Genomic DNA, 26,927 nt, shown 5'->3' on the forward strand with positions numbered 1-26,927 from the left:
CACATTGACTGTCACAAATACGCTTTTTCATAAAGAATATCGCACAGCCACGTGTTGTGCCTGCTGCAGAGTTATCTGAGATGCATTATCGATATGACCCATACATACTCTCTTCTTGTCAGGTGGTCTGGCCGCCGTCATCTACACTGACACGCTTCAGACATTCATCATGATTATAGGAGCGATCATCCTGACAATCACTGGTATGTGCAATTTCCATAATTTAAAAGCAAACATGCGCATAAAAACGGCATTTATTATAAGGGAATATATAGTTGGAGGAGTGTTGTGCTCCTTAATCTCGCAGCCTTCAACAAGATCGGCGGGTACGGCAACCTGGAGCACGTGTACAGAATGGCGGTGCCCAGCAAGATCATCCCCAACAGCACCTGCCACCTGCCGCGCGAGGACGCCATGCACCTGTTCAGGAACGCCGTCACCGGAGACCTGCCCTGGCCCGGCATGACGCTGGGCCTCACCATACTGGCGACCTGGTACTGGTGCACCGACCAGGTACGTCTACAAGATACGCACATGCACATGCACACGCGCCGAGCGGCAAACCCACGGTGACGTCGCCCATTGGGTTGGGAGCTGCCGTTTTGGCCAGCGCCATCTTGGTTTTTCGAAAACCAGAAGAAAGGAGCGGAGGGGGGAGGGGCCGGACTGCGAGCTCGTCCACTGTGCATCCACCTACACCTTCACCCACGGGCGTAGCACTGGGGGGGGGGGGGGTTTAGGCACTTCCACATTGGCGTCACCTTCCAGACCCGGAAACATACACATGCCTTGAGGTGTAGTTCCTCCAATGACCACTAAGGGCCGGCCCCTCTCGAAAAACAAAACATTTCATCAGCATTTTTCATTTCATCAGAAATGACTCAGAATGTTAATGTCTCAATATTTTTTTTTTTTTGATGTGCTGTGGAGAAAATGAGACATGAAAAGTATTTCAGTTTCTGTTTTCTTTGTAGTCTTTTTCTTTCTAACTCAATTTCTAAAATCTAGACATTCAATTTACTAAAGTTTTGCCCGACTAGATCCACTTACGTCCTATGAATAAAATATTTTTTTAAACAAGAGATGTTGAATAAGTCAAATTTGGAAAGCAAATAGAAAACGAGTCCATCAGAATGTTCTGTGAACTGTCCTGTCGCGTGGGAAGAAGCTGAGTCCATGCTCAGCTACAGTAAATATGACCGGTCAAAGTTGCAGGGAATTCATAATGGTTCCAACAAACTGTTTGGTAATAATCCAAGTTTTTGATCTCTCAGTATCATAAAAAAGCTTAGTCAACTAAATGTGGACTGTTATAAATTCCAAGGTAGAGAATGATCTTTCAATCTAATCATTGACTTTTTTTTGGTTTTGTTTGTACTACTTGACCCACCAGACTCCGTTCTACTAATTTGGCGGCATCCCATAAGACTCTGCAAAATAGATGAGGAAAACAAAACGGCAGGCTTGCAAAAAATACATTCAGAAACCTAAAAGCTACAATTATATTTTACACACACACACACACACACACACACACACACACACACACACACACACACACACACACACACACACACACACACACACACACACACACACACACACACACACACACACACACACACACACACACACACACACACACACACACAGAGCTCCAAGATCAGCTGATGACATTCGTTTGAGATGTAGACTTTCACTTTTCCTGCAGGATTCCCTCAGTAACTCTTGTTTTACCTGAACTGGTTGAGTCAACGACAGAGCAACAATCTGTCTCTTTATTTACAACATTTACTTTCAAGTCCCACATCAGTGTTTTAACATTGCATACACCTGCTCTCTACATCTGCACAGGCGATCGATGACACATCGTGCCACACAATCCAAAAAACAAAGTCTACCAAACACGGTAGACTTTACCCTCTCACCATTAGTAACCACAGAGGTATCAAACACTGACACGTCGTATATTAGCCGGCAAACACAAACAGTTGTTCTCGCTACAGTTATGTTGAATACGGAAAAAAAACCATTCACCGCGTGACATTCTGAAAAAGGAAAAGGAAAGCAGCTGAGGTGAATTAGAAGGGTTTGTTCAAAGAATGTGCCTGATTTGGAAGAGAAGAAGCCGGCCAAATCCAGTGTGGTGCCTGCCATCTTCTACGATACGCTGCCGCCGTTACAAATCTTATCTCCTTTACAACTAAATTGGAGGGATCCATTGTGTTTGTAAACATAAATATATCAGCCGATATGTTGTAATCAAAGTTGACTTCCTCCCAGATACCAAGTATCTTCTTCTGAAACACATTATCAGACGGACACTACTGAAATGTGTCCAGTCAGAAACCTTTAAAGGTGACATATTATGCTCATATTCAGGTTCATACTTTGGATTTGGGTGACTACTTGAAAAGGTTTACATGCTCTGATGTTCAGAAAAGGCATCAGTTTTCTCATACTGCCCATTCCTGCAGCTCCTCCTATCACCCTCTGTCTGATTGTCTGGATTTCTTTTAGCCCCGCCCTCCAGATAGACCCCAGTCTGCTCTGATTGGCCGGCCGGCCCCAGTCTGTTGTGAATGGTCAACCTTTTTCGAAATGTGCAGGAAATGTCACGCCCCTTCACCAGAAAAGTGGAGATTCTCAGATTGCAGGCGGGGTTACCCCCAAAAGAGTCTAACTGAGACATCACAGTGGGACAGAAATCTGAACCAGTTGTTCAGAGCCAGGCTGTAGGGTTTAGCCATCTCACAAAAAACGACAGGGTGTTTTGTTTTTTTTACAATTTGTGGGCCGGCAGGCTCCACAGATACACTCACAAAAACTGAATAAGGGATATTTGCATAATATGTCACCTTTAACCAGGAAGAAGACAGTTGGAAGACGTGATTCATTTACAGACAAAAACCTCTTAAAACCCAGAATCAAAGCAAATTGATAAAACTTGACTGACGGTCAAAAAGCAAAATCCAAATTAAATAGTGTTGAGTTAAAAATGTTGAGCCTCGGGGATTTAAAAAGGAAATGACACGCGTGCCTGAGATAGGCCTCATTGGCCTCATTGAAGAGTCACCTGTGTCTATTTACACAAAGATCCTCATGTACCTGTAATTGTCCACAGTTCTACCTAGCAGCCTTGTTATTCTGAGACGCTTTCTTCTGCGACGCTCCTCCTCGTGCCCTCAAGTGTCTGAAATTGGTCAGTTTTGAGAGGGACACCCCCATTAAACCCGATTGGTTGGCTGGCGGCTGTGGCTGGGTGTGGTCCGTATTCCTGTAGTCCGGGCTGTGGCGCCGCGGCGACCGGCCGGACCGCGTCCCCGCGGGCGCCTGGGCCGTATTGGGCTGCAGCGTTTGACCGTGCCAGTAACGGTATCCTCCTATCACCGGGCCGGCCGCTCGGGTGGGCCGGTGGTAACTTCCCGGTTTGGCGATGACTACTTTCGCTCCCCGCAGTCTCCCATCTCTACCCGGAGATCTTGCCGTCCGGAACAACTAAATGGAGGGGGGAAAAAAGAGGAGTTACACATGACGTCTATCATAGACGGTTAGATCAAAACGAATCACATGACACCTCTCAAAAGTAAAGCCAAAACATTTGGATAGCCCCCTTGTGGCTGACTCTAGTATAAGTCAGATACCTGACCTATGGGTCAATGAGCAATTTATGAAAGCTAAATATATTTTTTCCAGAGATAGTTTCTGTCCTTATACCTAGTTTTCTCACACTGATATAAAGTCTCCAGTTCTTTATTCCGGTAAGTTGGGTTTTAATTTGTTTTTTCTATGCTATCAAAACAGGATGAAACGTCATGGAGTACCTCAGGGATCAAGTCAAGGTCCTTTACTCTTTTCTATGTTCAGTCGATTAGACGACTGTAACTTGCTATATTCCTGTCCTGAGACAGTAGTTTCCGCTAGTTCAGAAAGCTGCAACCAGACTTCTCATAAGACTCACAGGATCGAAGTTAGAAGTTTGTATATACCACCAACTATAACACCTTAACAGTGGCATTCTGTGTGTGAAGATTTTAATATATGAATGATTTTAAAGGTCCATATGGGGCTGGCTCCTGACCTTAGAACAACATTTACATATATTGTTTTGATTGTGTGCTTTTTCTTCATTTGCTCTTTTGAGTGAATCTGTTAAACTGCACTTTGTTCCTTCTTTAATCCTATTTGTTATTCTGTAAATGTCTTTGGTTTTAAAGTTCTGGGAAAAAGTGCTGTAATAACAACCTCATTACTACTTCTGAAGGTTATCGTACAGCGGTCCCTGTCCGCCAAGAACATCAGCCACGTGAAAGGGGCGTCGATCCTGGCTGCCTATCTGAAAATGCTGCCCTTCATCTTCATCATCCTCCCTGGCATGATCAGCCGTGCTCTCTATCCAGGTGCGTGCAGACCACACGAAGGTGGACAATCACACACTTTTCATTTAGAAATGTGTAAACTGTAAGGAGGTCGTGGCTTGGCTTTGTGGACATGCCCTTTTTCATGTGATTTTTGGTGCGGGAGACACTTTCCTGTAAAGGGAGTTTCACTGTGTTGTCGACACGGTAAAACTGCAACTGACAATTTACAAGGAATCTGTTGATCACTCTTCCAGTTAATCCATTAATCCTTTACTTCAGGACTCAACACATGCAGTGAAATATTTAAAGTACTTAATCTGTCCAACCGTTGGGTCAAAAAAATAAAGAGTCAATGAACAAAGCTCTGAAACAGAGTTGGAATTACTTTTTGATTGAAAAATTACTTTAACTATTACTTATTGTGTTGACCGATAAATCGATTAATCCTGCAGTTCTACAGTCAAAATTTTTAAATCTGGCTTTGAGTATTGTTTATTTAAGTTTAACTACCTGTTTAATTGTTTAATGTGAGAAAATACTAGGGGCTGCAACTAACGATCATTTTCATTATCCATTAACCTGTCCATTTTTTTCTCGATCAATTGATTATTATTTTTTTTTTTTGGTCCATAAAATATTTAAAAACGTAGATCGTGTTTCCCAAACCCCAAGATGATGTTTTGTTTTGTTCACACACCAAAGATATTCAGTTTACTGTCACAGAGGAACAAAGAAACCAGAAAAAAATTCACATTTAAGAAGCTGAAATCAGAGAAAAGTATCAGAAACTAACCCCTTACCCTAACCCCACCAATTAATGGATTGTTAAAATAGTTGCTTGATTAATTTAGGAGTTGATTACTAATTGATTCATCGATTAACTGTTGCAGGTCTAGAAAATACTCAACAAAAGTTCATTTCAGTTTAATGAAGCACAATGTCCAAGATCCAAAGACTTAGATTGTTGTTAAACAGAAAATGATTTCATTGTTGGCCTTTTATTTTCTACGAATGAATCTATTGTCTCAAAACTAGAGTAACAGTTATATTGAAATGGTTTCTAGTGGATGCTCACCTCTCCTATGTGCCTGTGTGGCGAGGGGTAACCTTGTCTGCGGAGCTGCTGCGATTGGCGGATGAGGGCGGCGCCGTCGTCTGATTGGCTGGGCTCCCGTAGGTCCAGCATGCTCTGGGAGAAGCGGGCCATCATGTTGACCCCATCTCCTGGCCGATTCCCGCGACCCGAACCCGTCAGCGTGCCGTTCCTCAGCAGGTCACTCGGCTCCTGCTGGCTGTCGTAAAACTCCTCCTCTGACAGCGTGGAAGCGCTTGAAGGATCCTCATTGGCTGCTCGGTCACAGATGACCTTGGTGCTGTCTAGGCTGCCCTCGTCGTTGCTGCCAGAGTCCGGGCCGTCGACCTTCGATGTCAGGCGTCCCCGGGCTGACGTCAGCTCCTCCTCCTGAGTTCTCATTTTGCCAGGAAAGGCCTCTAGACTTTCCAGTTGGTCCATTTTGATCAGAGTCACCACCTGCGGTTGGTCGGGCTGCTCTGCGTGGGCGGCGTCGATGATCAGGTGCAACGTGCGGCGTTTGGGAACGGGAGGTGCTGCAGTTTGTGTCTCTGGAGTTTGTTCTGCAATATGTGTTGGCTGTGAATCAGCAGGGACGAGGGGCGATGAATTGTGAGTGTGTTCATTCGGGTTGTTTGTGGCCTGTGTGCACGGCTGTGGAGGGACCACGCTGGAATCTATTGTATCAGTTTGGTCCTTTTTCGGAGTTGCGTTTGTTTTCTCTTCGACTTGTTTGCTGGTTGCACTCACGGGACTAGAGGCTTCAGGACTTCTGGCCGTTCCCTCTGCGTTTGCATCCCGAGGTTCCTCAGTCGGCGCTGGCACTAACAGAGGTGACTTGAAGCGTATAGCCTGGCTAACCTCAAACCTCTCCGACCTCTGCAGGTGAACCTGATTGGACCGCTTTTCATCCCTGATGTTGATGAAGCCAATCACGTCGCTGGGTGGGTCTGGCTCTGGCCAGGTGGGCAGGTACGGGATCAGGTACACCTTCTCCAGATGAGCTAATCCTGGGTGTAAGGGTGGTTCTTTGAAAACCTCCTTAGTACGCCCTTTCATAATTTTTAGCCCAGTGGGATTCGGAGAGTTTGAATTCTTGTTGCTGGAGTTCTGGTCGGAGGGGGCCGGACTTGTGGGGTTCCCCGCGGCGACCAGGGCGTATTTGGGATTGATGAGCTTCCGGGCAACAGCAGCTGAGATGGGAACAGGAGCAGCCTGGGGGACTGGGTCCCGGATTGGTTCGTCCACCATGGGAACCTTGCTGAGAGACACGCCTCTGGACACGAGGTAAAGGTCACGGAACTGTAGGTCAAACGTCTCCGCTGCCTGTCCCGTGACCACGGTGATGAGGTTGCGGTCCAACCGAGAGGAGGACCAGGTGAAGCTGGAACGACACGGACACAAGGTCATAAATTCACAGCAGTGATCGTCTTATTAAATGTTCTGGTATAAAATATGCTCCGATTTCCAACGTTTTTGTTCAGTTAAATTTGCTCCAGTTCCTATTTTGTCTCTTTGACTAAAACCCAAAATACAGTTCAATCATTACACCAGACATGTGTACCCAGAAGTCATGCAGTGCGTCACGCTCTTTGAACACACAACGAGATTGTTTTTCCTTAACTTCCTGGTAGAACAAGGGATTTGGTCTATGAGATCATGCAGACATATTGTTAAATGAATGACAATGACAGTGGACAGTAAAGTCTGTGTGTGTCTAATTTTCTTTGTAGAAAAAAAGATACAATACTGGTGAAAGCACAAATGCACCCGATACTGTCAGCCCGTTAAAGTCAGTGTTTCTGGTCTGGTTGAGGGTGGGGGGCAATTGGCCTGCACTGCTGTCAGATTATATCCATTATTTTGTCCAGTGAGGAGCGGTTGAAAAGCTAATATTATCTTATTAGCTAACAGTTAGATATTAAAAAAACTAAAACTATTTGACCTTTTTGCTGAAAAGAGCTAAAACAACTGTCTGCTAATAGAAACTGGGCAAGACTCAGCGAGAGAGTGATATTGAACCAAAACTGTAAAGCTGCGGGCCAGAGAAACCAAAACAATGTGCTAAAAGACACCACAGTGCTTAGAGGAGCAAAATGGAATTGTAGAGTCAGGTCACGATTATTTTCATTATCGATTAATCTGTCGATTATTTTCTCGATTAATCGATTAGTTTGTTTGGTCCGAAAAATGGTGAAAAATTTTGATGGTGTTTCTTAAAGCCCCAACATGATGCTTTGTTTTGTCCACACACCAAAGATATTTAGGACAAAAGAAACCAGAAAATATTCATAGAAAAATTATAGAATTTTGTCCCCCCCCATAAAAACGACTTAAAATAGATAATTCGATTATCAAAATAGTTGGCGATTAATTTAGTAGTCGATTGCTCATCGATTAACTGTTGCAGCTCTAGAGTCAGGTGATTATTTTCTGTGGGTTTGTCTCTCAAGCTGCTTTCAGACATGCCCTGAAGTCCGGATATTTTCCTGGGCTTTGCCCACCAGCTCCCCATGAAAATTTCCGGAAAAAGTCTGAGTGAGCCCATGTGAGCATACAGAAGGAAAATCTCCAGAAGATTCACAGCGAGCGAGTGGGCGCGCCGATGTCCGTAAACCAAAAAACTTTTCCGCAGCGGGATTATGGTCATGTCCTGCCTCCTGCACGCTCTACCCAGACGCCCACAGCAGGTTCCAGGAATCTTCCTGCTGTCGTGAACGCGTCTGACTCGGACAATCCTCTGCTGCGTTCGTCATATGTGAACGGAAAAACTTCGCGAAAATGACACATTCCGTTGTCCATGTCTGAAAACGGCTTTAGAGTGAACCCCATCGAATTACAGGCAGCCATTTGATTTTTGCCAATTAAAATTGATTAGTGCCGCTTTGAATACTCGAATAAGTGATGCATAGAAATGCACGACATTCTGTAAACACAGAGTTAATGCCAGGTAAACTGTGAGGACCCCGGGAGGGGTATCTAAATAAATTCAAACTGTATGGCACACCGCTCACCTGTATGAACCAGAGATGGCTCTGTCTCCATCAACCAGGAGAAACTTCTGGCTCAGCGCACCGCACACCTTCTGTGCCGACCGCGTGAAGAACTCCACACCTCCGCAGCAGCGCACACGCAGATTCTACACAGACACAGACACAGACACACACACACACACACACACACACACACACACACACACACACACACACACACACACACACACACACACACACACACACACACACACACACACACACACACACACACACACACACACACACACACACACACACACACACACACACACACACACTCATGCAAGTTAATGCAATGCACACAAAGGCTCGGGGGGATTTAGTACGTACACAAGAAGGTATTTCAGCGAAACAAAGGGGCAACGAGAGAATGAGGAGACAGAAAAGAATTTAGCTTTGTTGTTGCTCAAGACGCAGCGCCTCTCCAATTATTATATACCACCATAACTTCACGTTCACCGACTCTACAGGTTAGAGCATGGTCTTTGTCGGCGTGTGTGCGTGCTTGTTGTGACACACCCTTGCGGTGTTTGTCTTCGGGCCTGTGATAAGGGTGTGGCTGCTGGCCGAGCGTTGCCTCCTAAGTGAATGTGCTGTGCAAAATCTCACAGGAGACACTAACCGTGGGAGTCGTAAATGCTCAGAATGAGAGCGGAGATGGCAGATAAGAGAGGGAGTTGACAGAGAGGGAGGATGTCTGCCGGTTCGTAGCGGTGAGAAAGGAAACGAGAGAAATGAAAGGGAAACAGAACAAGTGAGAGTGTACACGGTTTGTTTGATTTGCCTGCAGCAAGGACGGGAATTTGTTTCGTGTCTTTTCAGGCCTCCAGTCTGATTCCTTATTAGTATTAGTGATTTTTTGCTGTTACTGCCTCGACCAGTTTAACAGACATACACATTCAGCCAATGGCGAACAGCGTATTGGTGCACGCACCTTCTGCAAGCAAAAACCTGTCATGCCTGCGTCAACCATCTGCCCTACTTTCAAATATCTCCCACTGTATCATAACATATTTATCACCGGAAATTAGTGTTGGAACTTTTTAAGGATAACAGAGTAGCTGTCAGACTGGCTCATCCCACAAGTCTTATCAAAACATCATCTGGGTGGGTGTGTGTGTGTGTGTGTGTGTGTGTGTGTGTGTGTGTGTGTGTGTGTGTGTGTATGTGTGTGTGTGTGTGTGTGTGTGTGTGTGTATACATACCTTTAGGTGTCCCCGGTGCATATCAGCTCTGCCACACATTGAAAGGAAGCAGGGGACTGAGGCCATGTCAATGATTATGTAGACAGGAACTCTGCGTTTATACGCAGCATCGAGCAGGTCGCGAAAGATATCGGCATCTGTAAACACGTCCATAACCACAGCAATCACCTATCAAACATGCACACACACACACACACACACACACACACACACACACACACACACACACACACACACACACACACACACACACACACACACACACACACACACACACACACACACACACACACACACACACACACACACACACACACAGGGTGTTAGGCATTTCCTGCTCTGTGAGGGTGGGTCACATCAATCAGAGCTGCTGTTATCAACAATATCAAACCCATTAAATCCACAAAGGAAACTGGGCACTTGTGAGAACAGCATTTGAACAATAAATCCAAATCCGCTGAAGCGAAATACTCCAGCAGTCCTGAAACTAAACGCTCCATAGAGAGACTTCTAGAAACAAAGAGCTTTTTTTTTCCTCCACAGAGTGGTGATAAAGTGCCGGGTGTCTGGTCAGTGTGTGTGTTCAACAACACAGCAGCAAACAACGCAGTCTATTCACTCTTCACACGACACGCGTCATGTTTTAAACTGCAGAAACAGATTGAAGTTTGTGCAGAAACAAAAAAACTTACACTTACTATCATTGTCTAAATTGCACACAGAGATAAATGGTCCCGTCAAAAAAAGTAATAAATAATAGCAATTGCTCTATTAAGGGTAAGGGTTATTTGCATGCGGTGCTGGCATGTCACATATTCAGTGACGTCGGAGAAATTTTTTTCCGATGGCGTGTCAATATCAGACTTGTCTGCATGTGTGTGACTCAGCGCGACAAAAAGGGGAAGTGGGTTTGGGATAATTATGAGATGTAAATGGACAAAAGAAATGGACACAATTAGTCTTCATTAAAGCTTTTTCTTTCTGTGAACGCTTTTACAAATGGCTGACTCTTATTTACACCGACGAATCCTTTTTATTTAATCATGTGATCTTATCTATTTAATTGGTCTGTTTTTCCACTGCTCGTTTTCCTCCAACTTGGTTGTTTTTTTATCTGCCTCTGGTGCTTTTTTTTCCATCTTTGTAAAGCACTTTGTAACAGAAAAAAGACCAGAACCACAACGTAATGTCGCACACTCAATAGCCGTGCAATCACCTCACTTCCTTTACTTCAGTTGTTGTTAAGATTTTTACTGCAGTGTGTGTTGACTTTTTTTTTGCATATTCTGGGCCAATATAGTGTGGTGTCTTTGTCTTGGACTATAATCACATTTAAATGTGCATTGTCGCACAGAGTAATAAAAATAGAGAACCCAAATATAAACATATTACAATGCAAAATAAATAATCAACAACAAGATTGAGTGGTGGAGAAAGAGGAGGAAGTCAAAATCCTTCTCAAGTAAAAGTATTTTCAGCAAAATGTACTTTAAGTGTCAAAAAGTAGAAGTAATTCTGTGTGTGTGACATGACAGTATTAGATTGTTGGAGTTTTAACTACATTATAAATAGTTAACCAGTGTAGTCAGTGGTTCCCAGCCCGGGGGTTGGCCCCCCTCCAAAGGATCACAAGACAAATCCGAGGGGTTATAAAATGATTTGTCAGAGATGAATGGAGAGAAAAACTTAAGTATCACAAACACAAATCTGTTTTTCAGTTCTTTGTACCTTTCTCTAGTCCTTGTTTGTGAAATATTGTACTACATTTAAACTTTTTGTTAAGTTGTAATATTTTTATTATTTGTTCGATAAAAGTAGTAGTAGTAAAACACTATATATATATATATTTATATTTTTATATATATATATATATATAAAATTTTAAATCTAGAATGGAGCACTTAAAGCTGTTTTTGTCTGTTTGATAAATGTTTATGTATGATTCTTGCACTTCTGGGTTAATATCCTCACGGTTGAATGCACTTATTGTAAGTCAGCTAAATGAAATGTAATTTCCTCTGAAATGTAGTTTAAAATGGATATACTCACAGAAAGTACAAATACTTGATAAATTGCGGTACTTGATGAAGTGAACTTGGCTACTTTCCAACATTGGTGTCTAGGTCTTTTTCCCCCACTCTATAACATTGCTGGAGATTCCCTCAAATTAAAATCATCATCATCATCACCATCACCATCATCACCATCATCATCACCATCACCATCATCACCATCATCATCATCATCACCATCATCATCATCATCACCATCATCATCACCACCATCATCATCATCACCACCATCACCATCATCATCATCACCATCACCTTTTGCGCGCCCGCGATGCTCTTCCGCACCACCTCCTTGATGTGCGTGTGCCCGTCGGTCGGCGGCTGCGTGTGCACGGTCACGCGCGTCACCCCTCGGTACGAGGTGGCCTCGGGCCAGCCCAGGTCGAGCTCCGCCACCGAGGCCTCGGAGCGGTCCGGCCAGTACTGCAGCGACACGTTGCCGTCCCCGGCTTCTTCCCCGGAGCCCGGCGTGATGTTCCCCGCGCCGCCGCCTCCTCCTCCGGGCGTCTCCGGCTTCGGGTGGTGCTCGTGCCCGGGCCGGTAGGCCTCCGCCGTGAGCGCGATCCGCTCCAGCTCCGGCTCGGAGAGGAACTCGCGCACGCCGGTGTCGCGCAGGAAGCCCGCGAAGGCGTCGCGGCCCTCGGTGACGAGCACCTCGAGCGCGAGCCGCTGGTCCTCGCTGTAGAAGAACTCGGGCTTGCTCTCGCTCACGCGCCAGTTGACGTGGTGGTCGTCCAGACACTGGACCTGCGACAGCGCCATGTCCCCCCGTCCCCGCCGGTCCGGTCTACCCGCCGGCCAGCAAACAGTTAACACTCCTGACCCGGTTCACGCTCGTCGGCCCCGGGGGTCAACGCTCCAGAAAGTGCGAGCTGTCATTTAAACGGTCCATGACGCGGAGGAACTCACCCGCTACAAGGCTTCCTCAGCTCGGGCTCCAGACCTCGGCGGCTCTCGGCTCCTCTGGAACACTCCCCCCCCCCCACCAACCACCACCACCACCCAGGTGTTGCGAGAACAAAGCGGCCCCCGCCCAGCGCCACGCCCTTCACCTGACAGGGGGGCCGGGTGGCGAGTGCCTGCTGCCGGTTCAGTCAGTCCCAGTCAGCGGCTCTGGCTCTGCCCGCGGGGCCCGGCGGACGTGGAGGCAGAGGCGGGCTGTTTGCATGAGTCAGCCCCAATCGCGGAACCCGCCGCCGCTCGGACGGAGAAACGAGTCACGAATCCCGCGTGATTCAGTCCAACTGTTGCGCTGACGAGTCACTTTCCTTCTCCCTCTGTCGGAGCGTGTCTGGAGTGTGACAGCTGCTGCTCCCCCCCGAAAAAAAATATATGTGGCAACTTGAGTTTCCCCGAAAGAAGGAAAAAAAAGTCGTTAAAACCTCTCCGACGTGGCGAGTCTCAACTTCCCCGGAGCACGAGGAGCCCGCGGCGGTCTGTCTTCTCGCTCCTCCCGGGGACAAGCGGTCGTGTGGACAGTGAGTCGGCGTGGTGGAGCTGCCGGCGTGTGTCCGACTCTGGTATGCGGCAACGGAAGCGCGGTTACCGGGGGCAGACACACAGGCGGAGTGTCCGGTAGTTTGTTGGGAAAGGGGGGGGGGGGTCAAACTCCACCCCTCCAGCCGTGGACAGAGGGAGAGGAAAACTTTTGGTTTTCACCCCAAGTCCCCCCCCCCCAAAAAAAAACAGCTTACGAAACATGTCGGATACAGCGAGATAAAGTTTTACAGGCACCACGTGGAACTCTTTAGTACGGAAGAGTATTAGGGCCAGTGAGAAGAACAAGAAAAAAGAGGGGGGAAGATTATTATTTTTTTAAAAACATTTCGAGAATGAAGTCAAAATGTGGAGAATAAAGTGGAAAATTGTGACCCGGAAGCACTTTTCAACAGCACCAAACCAACGGATGTTGATGTTTTTGCTAGCCCGATTGCTAAGCTAACGCTAGCTGCTAACCGAGTTGTAAAGTTAGGGTCAATATCATTATTGACCTGGAAGAAACGATGCGGTGACAACGGGTGTCTGCACACGGACGTCACAACGTGTCTCCTGACGCCATGACGTTCAACTGCAAACAACCGTCAATGAATTTGGAGAGGCGCAGTTACCGGAGCTAGCGTAGCTCTGCTAACGTTAGTTAACGTGGATGTGTGACAGCTGAACTGGAACCACAACACGGCCGTTTAGGGCTAGTTCGACTTTAATGTCGACATTCTGACTTTATTGTCGAAATGTTAAATAAATAAATAAAAACATCTTCCCCCTCATTAATAATAAAGTAGAACCTTCCCCCTCATATTTTTCTTATGCATGGCCTATAACTCTCCCGTACTTTAGTTATGTCCTCTGGGGGTTCATTCACTCTTCTGTTAGCGGGCTCATGTAGTCATACTTCTAACATGACTGTGCTGTTAAGATATAACAATGTTGAGTCAGAGAGTGAATTGGAGCAATTTCCTATTTAGGTGAACCAGTGCACATACTCAACTTTGTTGCTATGTGGTGTGATTTTTGGTTCATCATCAAAAGGACTGCTGGGAAATGAGAAGTAACTACTGAAAGTCTGGATCAGTTTTAATATAGTTTTAGAATAAAATGCGATCTGGTTAAAGGTTTTCTATTTATGGAGAGAAGCAACAGACAGAACGAGTGAATGTGAGATCTAATGTTAATATATGTATTATATGTATACACAGGTTCATTCATTCATTCATCGTCTACCGCTTTATCCATTTAAGGGTCGCGGGGGGTCGCTGGAGCCAATCCCAGCTAACATTGGGCGAGAGGCGGGGTACACCCTGGACAGGTCGCCAGCCTATCACAGGGCCACACACAGAGACGGACAACCATTCACTCTCACATTCACACCTACAGTCAATTTAGAGTCTCCAATGAACCTAACCCCATTCTGCATGTCTCTGGACTGTGGGAGGAAGCCGGAGAACCCACACATACACGGGGAGAACATGCAAACTCCGCACAGAAAGGCCCTGGTTGAACCGGGATTCGAACCCAGAACCTTCTTGCTGTGAGGCGAAGGTGCTAGCCACTACACCACCGTGCAGCCTATACACAGGTTATATACCTAATTCTTTAAATGAGGGCAACTTTTCTTTGTGAATGTCGCATGACGACATGAACAAAGGATGAATTGTATAGCCTGTATATTTCATACAGTACATACGTACACAGTAGCTCAAAGTGCTTATCATTGTATATACTGCATATACAATAAAAAGCAGTCTAAATCAATCTACAAATAATAAAAACTTTGCGAGCACAGTAGTGAAATACAATAAAAGAGGGGCGAGTATATAAATACAATACATACAGTATATACCATTAACAGTTAGATCATAAGGATTTGTTAATCCTGTTAACAGGATTTTGTGTAATTATACATCGTGGTGTTTCCTTTGTTAGGGTTATGTTCATTTCAAGACAACTTAATGTTCTCGTAAACTGCCAAAGGAAGCCATCCCCAGCTCGGTTGGCTAGGAACAGAACAATATGTTAAGATAAAAGGTCCTTTATTTCTGCATTACAGTATCGTAGTTTTCTGTAATAGTTAAATTTGTTCCCTGAGAACCGTCTCAACAACCTCCTGTACTGTATGTTTGTATTAGGATGTTCGCTCAAGCAGAAATTGGACACGACATGAATTCTGCATGAGTAAAATATTCAGTTTCGTCCACCTCCCCTGAAGAGTAAATGATATTTGACGTGTTGTTGTCGTCGTGTTTCAGACACTGTGGGATGTGTGGATCCTGAAGAGTGTGTGCGAGTGTGCGGAGCCGAGGTGGGATGCTCCAACATCGCCTTTCCCAAACTGGTCATTGAACTCATGCCAAGTGGTGAGAACACCCCTTATTATTAATTTCTAAAAATGTGCCAAAGCTTTGATAACTGGTTTTGTTTTCACCTGCATGTGTCTGTACCTCCTTGTGTGTGTGTTACAGGATTGCGGGGGCTCATGATCGCAGTGATGATGGCCGCTCTGATGTCGTCGCTCACCTCTATCTTCAACAGCAGCTCCACACTCTTCACCATGGACATCTGGAAGAAACATCGCCCCCGGGCCTCAGAGAAGGAGCTCCTGTTGGTCGGCAGGTACATTACTCATGAGTGGATGGGCACACAGGGCCGCCCTGCGGGGATCAGGGAACATCTGTTGTGCTTTACTGTCCTTAAGCAAGACTTTAAAACCCCTCTCAGTGCAGTGGAGGGTGAACTTTTCACGCCAGGGTCAATAAAGCAAAGAGAAGCTTGTATGTATAGAGATTAGTGAGAGATGTTGTGTATATGTTGTTGCAGGATTGTGACTGTGATCTTGGTGGTGGTGAGTGTGGTGTGGATCCCCATCCTACAGTCCGCCAACAGTGGCCAACTATACGTTTACATCCAGTCCGTGACGAGCTACCTTGCTCCCCCTGTCACCGCAGTATTCACTCTGGCTATCTTCTGGAAGAGGACCAATGAGCAGGTACGCAGCACACACTAAAACACCTCCAACAGTCCATGTGCATGTTACAATCTTCTGATTATTTCATTATCTATTAATCTGACGTTTCCATAAATCAATTCATAAAATAACAAACAAACGGTAAAGGTCCCAGAGCACTATACATGTCATTAGCTTTCCTTGCTCTGTCTCATTAACAATCCAAACCCAAATATTTTCAATTTACAATGATAAGAGGAAAAAAGGGAATATAGCAGCAAATCCTCACATTTATGAAGCTGCAGCAAACAGTGAATGAGTTTCATTTTTACTTAATAAAATGCATCAGCAGAATCTGATATTCAATTATCCGATTCTGGTTTTTGGAATCTTGATGCATTAACTACAGTCAGAAACATTCATGTGCACCAGTATTTATTTATTGAACAATCAGAATTAAATTTCATTCCAGCAACACTTTTCAACATGTCTCAGCAGAACATTCTGGAGTTTTGAGGTTTTCTCCTGCACACTGTTTGTCCTTTCTCCTGCACTGTACTGGTGTGCAGTTTTATTAGCCTCACTTGGGATCCAGCTAAGTGCAAACATCCCTCGTAGCTAGGTGTGGAGTCCAAGTGTGTGTTTGTGTGTGTGTATGTGTGTGTGTGTGTGTGTGTGTGTCTGTTTGTGTGCACTTTTACGTTTGTGTGTTATGAAGTTTATTGTCGTTGTTTTTATAAAATTTCCTCTGCAGGGACCAGTATGAACATGTTGCACTTTCACTGTAATAAATGAGAGTGAATGTTTCTGTCTGATAACAGAGTGCAAGTGAGAGAAAGTGTGATTATTGGAAGATAACGATAACACACTGGTTTTCAATAGATAGCAATGCAGTAGTGTGAGTTTGTATCAGCGCAGAGCAAGTAAAGACCAGTCGGCTGGATAGTCAAGATTCATTCCAGCAAGTCTTGGGTGTGCCTGCTGTGTGCTGGCACTGTGCCCGACTACTGCAATGAAGAGGATTTTCTCAGGTTTTTCCAGAATGAAAGTGTTTTTTCCGCTTTGCCGTAATGTAAATATTATTTAATTACAACTGAATGACGCTAACTGTGTCTGCTTTATTTCACTTTGACTTTTATAACAATGGGTTTACAACCGACTTGTCGGGAGGCAGCAGAATAATTTAGCAATAGCCACAACAACTAGTGAAACGTCCCAACAACTATTGCACACACACGTCCTCCTCATGGTTAATAGTGATAACTTTGGTGATTCCTTATGTGAAATGCAAGCCTAACAACAGTCCCATCAACCTTAGCTTTACAAACAGCGTTTACTGCTAGTTAGCAAATGCTAACGCTATATGTCAACAAACTAAACTAAGATGGTATAAAACATTATCTACCTGGTTACCACCAGAATGGAATGTTAGCATCGGCATTGTAAGCATAAAGCAAAATTACAATGCTAATGTGCGGATGATGGCAATGCTAACATTTGGATGATGACAATGCTAACATACTTTAATATTTACTATTTTACCATCAGCATGTTAGCATTATCATTGTAGGCATGTTAGCATAATGACAATGCTAACATTTGGATGATGACAATGCTAACATGCTAAAGGTAAGCAGCTGTAATGTTCACCATCTTACCATCAGCATGTTACATTATCGTTGTAAGCATGTTAGCATTCATGAGCAATTAGCTCAAAGCACTATATAGCCTCACAGATCGCCTAGCGTGGCTATAGCCATGTTTCAACAGCATGACTAACTACACAACAGTCACTGAAATGTTGTGGTAAGTTACTTAGACATCCCCCCCAAAAATTGGCTTTTATATTTAGCATCATTTAAATCAATATATTTTGATGCTGGAAGAGTTATAGAATGCCACAGCCATCCATGTTACCATTTCACTTACCTAGACCTATAAAACGAGTTATTGACGAGGGTCAACAGCACTGTAACACACAAGGCGTGAGCTTTTTATTTGTTCAGATAAACACGGTGTGAGCGCAGAGCCTTACGAATTCTAAATGCTGTTGACTCATGAGGTCAAAGGGCACACGTTACTGCCAAGGATGTGTCACATGCCGACGCTGTAGAGGGCGAACAATGCAGACTTGTTTACACGGGAATACGGTGTACTCTTTGAACCAGAACAGCAAGTGTAACTCATAAAATCATTATTAAACCCTGTAATTAGTAACATTATGTCTAGCACGTGTTTTGCACGTGTTTTATGATGTATTCATCTCTATCTGCCTTTCCATTATTATGGCCTATATGTTTTAAGATTTATACTAACAGACCATTCCACAGAAGTTGACAATGATAAAACCAAGAATATCTGTTCAATCTTTTTTAGAGTAATGGTTCAGACTAAAGCATTTAAGGAACAAGAGCAGAGAGGAAAAGTGAAAAAAAATATGATCAGCGGTCGAGTAGAGGTGCAGATGGTTGCTTTGTGCATTGTGACAAGGCAAATGTTTTCTCGTGTGTTAAGCCGAACCGCACAGATCACATTCTTCGGTGAAGGTGGGAAATAGGAACGAGACAGCGGGTTATTTGTGACACAGCACGTGTGTGTGAAATATGTGACACGATAAAGACGACAGATTATCACGGTGTGAAAGTGAGAGTGTCGTGAGACGAACACACCCGAGTGCGACACCGGCGCTTCTCCAGGAATTAGACTGAAGCCAAAAAGAAAGATCAGCATATCACTAAAGAAGTAATGTTGACTGTGTGTGTGTTCATACGTCTGTGTGTTCGTGTGTTTTCAGGGTGCATTCTGGGGCCTGATGGTGGGCTTGGTGGTGGGTGTGTGCAGGATGGTGCTGGAGTTCGCTTTCCCTCCTCCTAGATGTGGCGTCGTAGATTCTGCGCCTGCAGTGCTGCGCGATGTCCACTACCTCCACTTCGCCATCCTGCTCTGCGGGCTCACCGCTATCGTGGTTACTATAGTAACCCTGCTCACGCCGCCGCCCAGCCCAGAACAGGTGTGTACACATAGATACGGTAAATAACAGAAGGTAACAGTAGGCTTTCTGTTAATACACCTGTAATGTTATCTTTTTAAAATAAAAAAAGATGACTCTGACAAAGAAACAGGCAGCTGAAAACATTTGAGAGCAGATTATATGAAGGTCGGCTTCCATGTTAAAAAGCAGTCATAGGCCATGCCTGTCTAAATCCAAAAGATCAACAGTCAACTACAGAGAACAGTCTTAAAGCATAATAGGAGTATTGTTGCACACAGTAGAGCAACACAGCAAATGATTCATATGTCATGTCTCAATACTTTAGGTGACCCATTTGTCATATCCGACATTACTCGGCCTGTGTGTGAACTCAAAATGCAAACATCAGCGTTTCTGATGGAATTAGAAAAGGGGCAGATCTGCTTAACCCCCCCTGTAAACGGTACATGAATCATTCCATAACCTCACACATACGAACTAGGATCACCACACTTATGTGTGACAACCATAGTCCACACAGACAACTAATCACAATGTCCACCACCGAGGTGTTTTTTCTGGTAAATTTTGCAGCATGAAAATACAATGCTTACTTCCTGTGTTGTGAAGAAGGTGGAGCAGCATTATGGCCCAGAATAAACTTCATAAATAAAACCGAATTGCACAAACTCAACAGCTTAATCCAATTTTCATACACAATGCTATGTACGTCTGACTATGTACGTCTGACTGTCTTGCAAATAGAGCCGGAAAATTAACTTGTGAAACCACTACGCTCTACTCTTACAATGAATAAGTGGAGTGTAGCATCAATGGAACATTTTGGGAAATATTATATTTGTTTTCTTAAGTTAAAGTTAAACCAGAAGATTGACAGCACTCTTGTGCCTCTCTGTTAAAATATGACAGCAAATCCAGCAGTGGGTTAGCATAGCGTAGCATAAAGAAAGCGAATAAGCACACTCCCCACAAACTCTGCCTGTAAGATAGAATATTGTCAACAAGGATTCACCAAGGACTGTATATGAAGTTGGACGACATGTCTCCAATTGCACTGTACAAAAGTGAAGCCAAAATATTCCAGATGCGGGTGCTGCCATCTTGACGGAGGTGGGGTTTATTACCCATACTGCATCCAGCCACCAGGGGGCGATCCAGATGTTTTGGCTTCACTTTTGAGGAGCCGTCATGTTGTTCATCTTTGTTTACAGACTGTGGGGCACACATTCAGCCTCTCTATATTTGACACATTTGTATTTATGCCAAATTATAATGGCTCGTTGTTGGCAAATGACATTTCCTCCCTGTACCCGCCCAGGTGCATAACCTGACCTGGTGGACAATAACCGAGGAGCCACCACGAGAAATTCCTCTTCAGAAAGTGTCCTCCGTCAGCCACCGTACCTCCCAGGGTAAGAGTCTGGATGTTCACACCGCACCGGATAAAACCAACCGTCATGTGATGCATAGAAATTTACACACACACACTGCTATAGTTACTGTATGAGTAACTTCCTCTTGTGTGTGTGTGTGTGTGTGTGTGTGTGTGTGTGTGTGTGTGTGTGTGTGTGTGTGTGTGTGTGTGTGTGTGTGTGTGTGTGATGTTGCAGGCTCAGAGCCAACTCTGCGGTCGGCATGTGGTCGGGGTGTGGGACTGTGCATCTCAACAGTGCGGTGTTCAGAGGAGGCGCCTGCTCCCAGAGTTCCCACTCTGAGAGAGAGCGTGTTCTGGTCGAGGTTCTGCTGTGCTAATGCGCTCCTGCTGATCAGCATTAACATTTTTCTCTATGCTTACTTTGCCTGATTTAGAGAATCACATTTAACACCCATGCCAAAAGTCTGCCTTTGCTAAAAAAGCAACTGATTTCTCCAGATCCAAGTGGGCGGGGAAACAGATTTTACCCAAATACTTAAGATAATTCATATTTTGTATTTTACAAAGTGAAGCCTGTAGTTGTAGTTCCAGGTACTGCAAAACATTCATATTTCAAAGTAGAAAATACTCTGATCCCGTCAACCAAGGCTGCACAAACCCCTACATTTACTATTTTCATCATAGCAAACTTTGAGATTTTATCTACATGTGGATCCACATTTGCATCAAATTACACATAATGACTGACAATAATCTATTACACATTCAAGGAAGTGAAAATTGTCACTGCATGCAACCCAAAATGTCTCACAATGGTTTTTTCTTAAAATTGTGAGCAGCTCAGGCTCAGTGTTCAGTGATGTCTGATACAAATCACTTTAACTACTGTGTTTTTACCGATGTTATGTTTTAATATACTATTACCCACTATAGCACATTGGTTTGTTCATAAAACCTTTCACACTTGTCTTAACCCACACATGACTGTGAAGCTTGTGGCTTGTAACAAGCTAACATAAATGTGCGGTTAGTGCTCAACGCACATCTTGTACTTAAATCTTTAAAAAATGAATAGCAAGATCATACAGTTGGAATACATCTATGTGGTTTAGGTTAAATGTGACTCTAATAATACCATTTCCTTTTGAATTGATATGCTTATTGGTAATTATGTTTATGTCGATGAACTTATGTCTGTCCCATAATGTTTTGTGAACCTTTAGTTATTGTTCAAGTGTTCTTTCATGCTATTAAGCCTTTTTTAATTAATATAAATCAGAATTTCTCAACCGTTTCTGGTCCCCAAATAATCGTGACTCGTGTCTATTAGCGTTTTCAATTTGCCAAGTGAATTTAAATGTTGTCTAATCTGCACTTTGTACTTCAGATGTGTCCAAATTCTATTAAAAAGATAGTTTTACATTTACTTTATAGTATTATAAATATCTCAGACAAATTATATTTTATCAGTACTGAAAATTGTCTTTTTCCTTTTGAGTTAATCCTGGATTGTTAAATAAAAATTAAAAATAAATAAATATGTATATCAAATCCTTTTTGTCCTTTGATATCTCTACTAAATGTAAAGATCTATGCATCAGGCTTCGTGTGTTTGTCCACGAACGTAGGTTACAGTATGTATGCCCAGATAATATGATACGGCGCTTATAAAAGCTAAGTAGCGGAACTTATGATTAAGTATTACATAGACGTACTATTTGATATTGCTGAATTCCCGCCCATTTCACACCAGTGAGAAGAAAAACAATTCTCAACACAGTTTCACGGCCTTTAATCACGAAGGAAAATTTGCCGTCAGTTAATCGATTATTGGACTAATTGTTTCAGCTCTATAGTTCAATCATTGGCTGAGTAAGTTGACGTCACTTCAGCCTCAGGATATGTGTCAGGTGATCGCAGACGTGGTTCCGAGGGTGTTTAAGTTCGATGTGGTGTCAGAGGTACAGCAGCTGGACGTACTGAGGCGGGAAGTCGCCTACTCGGCCTCGACAGCGCCCCCTCCAGGTCAGCGAACCAGAGCAGTCCAGCAGGTCGATGACGTCGCCGCGCTGGAAGTGGAGGTGGGCGGTCTGACGGGGGGTGTAGTCACAGAGCGCTTGAGCCAGGCGAGGTTTCTGGACGAGGACAGAGCAGAGCACGTGACATCAGGCGAACACATTTGCATTTAACGTGAAGAATATATTTTTATATTAATAATAACTTGATGACTGGCCATACCGCCGGAGTCGTTTCTCTCTCCGCGTGAGAGTAGAGACGGGGTGAGGGGAGGGACTCCTGAGAGCTGCTTTTGTAAGGGTTAGGGTAGGGGTTGCATCCGGGGTGGGACGACAGGTGTGGGGATGATGAGGGAGGGTCTCGGAGGCAGATGACCTTCTCCACGGCGATGCTGTGGGTTCTGTAGAAGTCCACCAAGCGGTTGAGGGAGCGGAAGGACTCGTCCCAGATGCAGTACTGACCGCCGCCCTCCAGGACTCGGAAGTGCTCCACCCTGTCGCCGTAGCTGCAGGATTAGAAGGGGTGGATGGAGAGAAGTGGAAAGTTTCCTTTCACGCTCCAGCCCCCGCTGCCGCCGCTGCTGCTTCATTCCTTCGGCCCGTTTCGCTTGTTTAGGAATTCACCCGGGCGTGATTTGCATACCTCTGTCGGTGTGAGAGAGGAAACCACAAACCTCCTGCAAGGTGTACGGGTGTTTGTCCAAAGTCATCGAAGGAGGTTTTCTCTCCCAACTCACAAAGGTAACCACGTAAGCAACTAATGCGAGTGAAGATATGTACAACAATGAAAGGGGGCTGCAACAATGAATTGATTCATTTCAATAGGCGATTAATTGTGTCATTTCTTTTTATCCTAAAGCAAAAGTAAAGAAAAAGAGAACGAGGAGTCTGCAACTATGCTGGCTGGCTCTGAGGTTGTACATTAAGCTTAATGCCAGCATCCGGATGCCAAAGTGCTCACAATGACTAAGTAATCATGCAGATGTTAAAAGCATGCGAATATAGTCGATAATAATTAGCATGCATTAATTTTGCAAATTTTTGCTAATTATCAGCAAACACAAAATATAGCTCGGGCTGCGGTGGGGATGTCATCGATTTTTCAGTAAGTTGTTCAGAAACCAAAGCATTGGGAAAAAAATGACAACTTTGACCCAGCGGTGGCGCTGTGGTAAAGTCAAGGAACAACCCAAGAAGCACGCGAATGACCGAGCCAAATTTCCATAGTTCACATAATCTGACATTTCACGCAAAAAAACTCAAACGCCAACCTCATGGTGGCGCTAGACGAACGATCAGGCGATGGCTAAAGTCGATGGGTTTCATCCTCTGGGAACCACGAATGTCTGTCAAAACTACATCATGTCCACAATTTTATAGTTTGTAGACTATATGTTTTTGTTGAAACCTTAGTATACAAAGATTTAGAGATTTTGTTCATTTTTTGTCTGCGTACTTATTTCAAATAGAAATGTCAATCTAAAAATCGACAACATGCAGAACATATTTAATTTGAGGTAATCAGCGGAGTAATTATTTTATTATTCACCATTCCTTCCCTACAGCACTTAGATAATCACCTAATCGCTCTGCAAGGAGGGGAACACCGGTCCTGTGATACACTGACGAACACTTGTTTATCTGAAATGTTTCAGTGTAAAATGTTGTAGTGCTGTAGTGAATATGTTTGAGCGGCCCAGCGGTTCGAACCGGTCTCTTTTCATGTGGTTAGATTGGATCGACTGGAGACTCCAAATTACCTGTAGGTATAATGTCTGTCACTTGCTGTGTCCCAATTCCGTAATCTAAGTATATGAAATTTGTTTTATGAACTACCCTTTATGTCGCGCGTATACAATCCTTCATTTTGTATCTCCCACATCTGCTGTGCACTTCCTGCTGTGGCATGTCCAAAATAGCTTCCGTATAAACAGGCCTTCTGTGGGACACTAGGGGCAGCTTATCAACAACGTGACCGTTGTCTGTTATGGAAAATTACTCCAGCAATTTGTGCCAAGCGCTGTGATAGACCGACTGCTGCCCTGCAGACACCGCACCCCCAGCGCATCCTGTGCTAGGTGCATGTGGGCAATCATGATGGATGGATGGAGGAAGTTTGGACAGGCTGTATGTCACAAAATACACTGTGGTGTTAAGTGTAACTGTTGTACACGGTCACTGTTCACCGCCAAACAACTCTTATGAGTTTCCTTGAACAGCATCTCCCTCTGCTGATCACTTTGAGGGCCACGCTGTGCGGTTGTGCCGCGCTAATGTCTGCTGGTGTGTGTGTGTGTGTGTGTGTGTGTGTGTGTGGGCGCGCGCTGTATATGTACATAAATAAAGTACACCTCTTTACTGTACAAGCCCTCGCAGGCAGACAGATGTTGGGCCTTACAATGATTAATGTGTGCACACAGCCAGTGTACAGTGCATGTACCTGTGTTTAATTCAAGACGTGTGTTGAAATTACATAATGCCCTGATTATTATTGAACACATTCAATCTAGCCGCAATGATTAAATTGTGTCCCACGTCACTCTGGTGATCCAAATTACACTTCCTCCTCGCACACACACACACACACACACACACACACATTCACACACACTAAGCGTCTACGCGGCTGTGATATTTTTAGGGTTTTTTTGTAGAACGCATTTAAATAGTCTGGCTCTCTCCTCTGCTGATACTGACACACACTCAAAGACACGTGGTTGCTGGCACTTGCCAATGTGCTCAGTCAGTGTGATGGAAAAACCAAGGCGCTGCCCGCATGTTGCATACAACACCGCTGGCTGTACAGTTTATTCTGTCAGCGAGGTGATGAACTGTGTCTTGGTTTTGAGATCTGAGCTCACGTCCTTGGTTTTTTAAAGACACACTGTGGTAAAGCGTACGTTTTGCAAACAAACCAAAATATGGCGATAGAAATGTTACGTCATGCTGCAGCAGGAGGTTTGACCACGTGAGTTTGACTCTGTCAGACTCTCACCTCATCCTGGCTGATGTGTCTGTGTTGTGTGTTTGCATGTGTGTGTGTGTTTGCATGTGTGTGTGTGTTTGCATGTGTTTGCGTGTGTGTGTGTTGTGCGTTCACTGACCTGACGGAGACGGAAAACTCCCCCGGAGCCGACTCACTCTCCCTCACCAGGAACACGCCGGCGTCCTGCCAGCGGAGACGCTGCTCGGCCTCGAGTCTCGACACTCGTCCCGCAAACCACCTACTTGAACACGCGCGAGAATTTCAATGACACCATTTTATCTCTGCTACGTTTGAGACTTAAAGTATATTCATCAGTACGAGAACCTTCTGATTTACAAATCTAGCAGCAGTTAGGTACAGCAATGGTTCTCGACCTGCGGACCGGGACCAGGACCAGGATTGTGTTTTTGTATAACCGTTATTCTCAAAAATGATAATAACCAATAATGATCTTTACTTTTATCTGACTGTGTTTTTTTTTCTTTTTCTTGTGAAATATGGATTATGTGACCTATTTAAGGCTCTAAAGTCAGTTTTTAGAGTAAAATGTATTTAAAAAATAGATTAAAGATGCTAAACAATATAATTTCTGGGTGGAACACTGAGATCATAACCTGGGGTGAGGGGTCAGAAGGCGTATCATAACCGTATCAATAATTTTAATCATGGAATGATTGCTTGGTTTCTATTTTGAACTGATCCATTACTTTTAATGAGAACAACATATGTGGACAAATTAGTTTTCCTACCTATGAGGAAGGAGGGAAACGTAGTTTTCGGGCACGTAGCCGCGCTTCCCCTGGATCTCTGCTGTGAACCAGCAGGAATCATCCTCCATCTCTGTCACCTATGGCACACACACACACACACACACACAATCATCTTCACTGTGTTAACATGCAGCTTTTGTGTTACTTAAACAATCTTAAAACCTCAACACACACACACACACACACACACACAGACACACACACATACCTTGATGATGTCCCCTTTCTGGAAACTGATCTCGTCTGCCTCTGATGCTGCAAAGGAGAAAAGAGCCACCGCCTCCATGCTGAACGGAGAGCAGGGGAACTAGTTTCACTTCATGAATGAAGAGAGAGAGTACAGCTGTGAGAGAGCAGCACAGCAGGATGATGACACCATTACAGGATGAGATAATCAGTGTGTGTGTCTGTGTGTGTGTGTGTGGCGGCTGACATCCGGCTCATTAGTTAATGAGGAGAGTTTTCTCTCGGCGCGTGTGTCCCTCTGTTCTTCCATGTGACCCGAGTTGGAGAGTGTGGTGGGAACACGTGGAAGAAGCGACTGCCCTCCATCCACGATGTGTGTGTGTGTGTGTGTGTGTGTGTGTGTGTGTGTGTGTGTGT

The 26,927-nt window shown here is 44.4% G+C and overlaps 3 protein-coding genes across 5 annotated transcripts in view; 1 reads left to right on the forward strand and 2 right to left on the reverse strand.

The window, feature by feature from the left end:
* Positions 1 to 21,979, forward strand: part of slc5a10 (solute carrier family 5 member 10) — a 34,581-nt gene extending 12,602 nt beyond the window's left edge. For all 3 annotated transcript variants that reach the window (XM_035636349.2, XM_035636350.2, XM_035636348.2), the window contains 9 exons: positions 123 to 203; positions 308 to 513; positions 4,265 to 4,400; positions 15,492 to 15,599; positions 15,705 to 15,855; positions 16,060 to 16,228; positions 18,981 to 19,196; positions 20,497 to 20,590; positions 20,789 to 21,979. In XM_035636349.2, the coding sequence (XP_035492242.1) occupies positions 123 to 203; positions 308 to 513; positions 4,265 to 4,400; positions 15,492 to 15,599; positions 15,705 to 15,855; positions 16,060 to 16,228; positions 18,981 to 19,196; positions 20,497 to 20,590; positions 20,789 to 20,982 (1,355 nt within the window). In that variant the 3' untranslated portion in view covers positions 20,983 to 21,979. The remainder of the gene's footprint in view (positions 1 to 122; positions 204 to 307; positions 514 to 4,264; positions 4,401 to 15,491; positions 15,600 to 15,704; positions 15,856 to 16,059; positions 16,229 to 18,980; positions 19,197 to 20,496; positions 20,591 to 20,788) is intronic.
* On the reverse strand, positions 2,737 to 13,279 carry LOC118312062 (protein FAM83G). The gene is made up of 5 exons (XM_035636347.2): positions 12,001 to 13,279; positions 9,674 to 9,841; positions 8,448 to 8,572; positions 5,437 to 6,817; positions 2,737 to 3,498 (listed from the first exon to the last, which is right to left on the reverse strand). The coding sequence occupies exons 1-5, from the start codon at positions 12,505 to 12,507 to the stop codon at positions 3,127 to 3,129; spliced, it is 2,553 nt and encodes an 850-aa protein (XP_035492240.1). The 5' UTR covers positions 12,508 to 13,279; the 3' UTR covers positions 2,737 to 3,126.
* A 348-nt stretch (positions 21,980 to 22,327) lies between the features above and the next one.
* LOC118312572 (GRB2-related adapter protein-like) lies at positions 22,328 to 26,884 on the reverse strand. The gene is made up of 5 exons (XM_035637287.2): positions 26,533 to 26,884; positions 26,304 to 26,401; positions 25,673 to 25,792; positions 22,792 to 23,074; positions 22,328 to 22,688 (listed from the first exon to the last, which is right to left on the reverse strand). The coding sequence occupies exons 1-5, from the start codon at positions 26,608 to 26,610 to the stop codon at positions 22,509 to 22,511; spliced, it is 759 nt and encodes a 252-aa protein (XP_035493180.1). The 5' UTR covers positions 26,611 to 26,884; the 3' UTR covers positions 22,328 to 22,508.
* Positions 26,885 to 26,927: the final 43 nt, after the last annotated feature.

The sequence above is a fragment of the Scophthalmus maximus genome, chromosome 8, assembly GCF_022379125.1.
Source record: "Scophthalmus maximus strain ysfricsl-2021 chromosome 8, ASM2237912v1, whole genome shotgun sequence".
NCBI classification, from domain to species: Eukaryota; Metazoa; Chordata; class Actinopteri; order Pleuronectiformes; family Scophthalmidae; genus Scophthalmus; species Scophthalmus maximus.

Excerpts from the sequence above, each read along its gene's own strand:
- LOC118312062 (XM_035636347.2), bottom strand. The coding sequence starts at position 12,507 with ATGGCGCTGTCGCAGGTCCAGTGTCTGGACGACCACCACGTCAACTGG. Across the intron at positions 8,573-9,673 it reads TGCACCGGGGACACCTAAAG|AATCTGCGTGTGCGCTGCTG; the intron begins GTATGTATACAC and ends GTGTCTGTGTAG. Across the intron at positions 3,499-5,436 it reads CACACAGGCACATAGGAGAG|TTGTTCCGGACGGCAAGATC; the intron begins GTGAGCATCCAC and ends CCCTCCATTTAG.
- LOC118312572 (XM_035637287.2), bottom strand. The coding sequence starts at position 26,610 with ATGGAGGCGGTGGCTCTTTTCTCCTTTGCAGCATCAGAGGCAGACGAG. Across the intron at positions 26,402-26,532 it reads AGAAAGGGGACATCATCAAG|GTGACAGAGATGGAGGATGA; the intron begins GTATGTGTGTGT and ends TGTGTGCCATAG. Across the intron at positions 25,793-26,303 it reads GTTTCCCTCCTTCCTCATAG|GTGGTTTGCGGGACGAGTGT; the intron begins GTAGGAAAACTA and ends GTGTTCAAGTAG.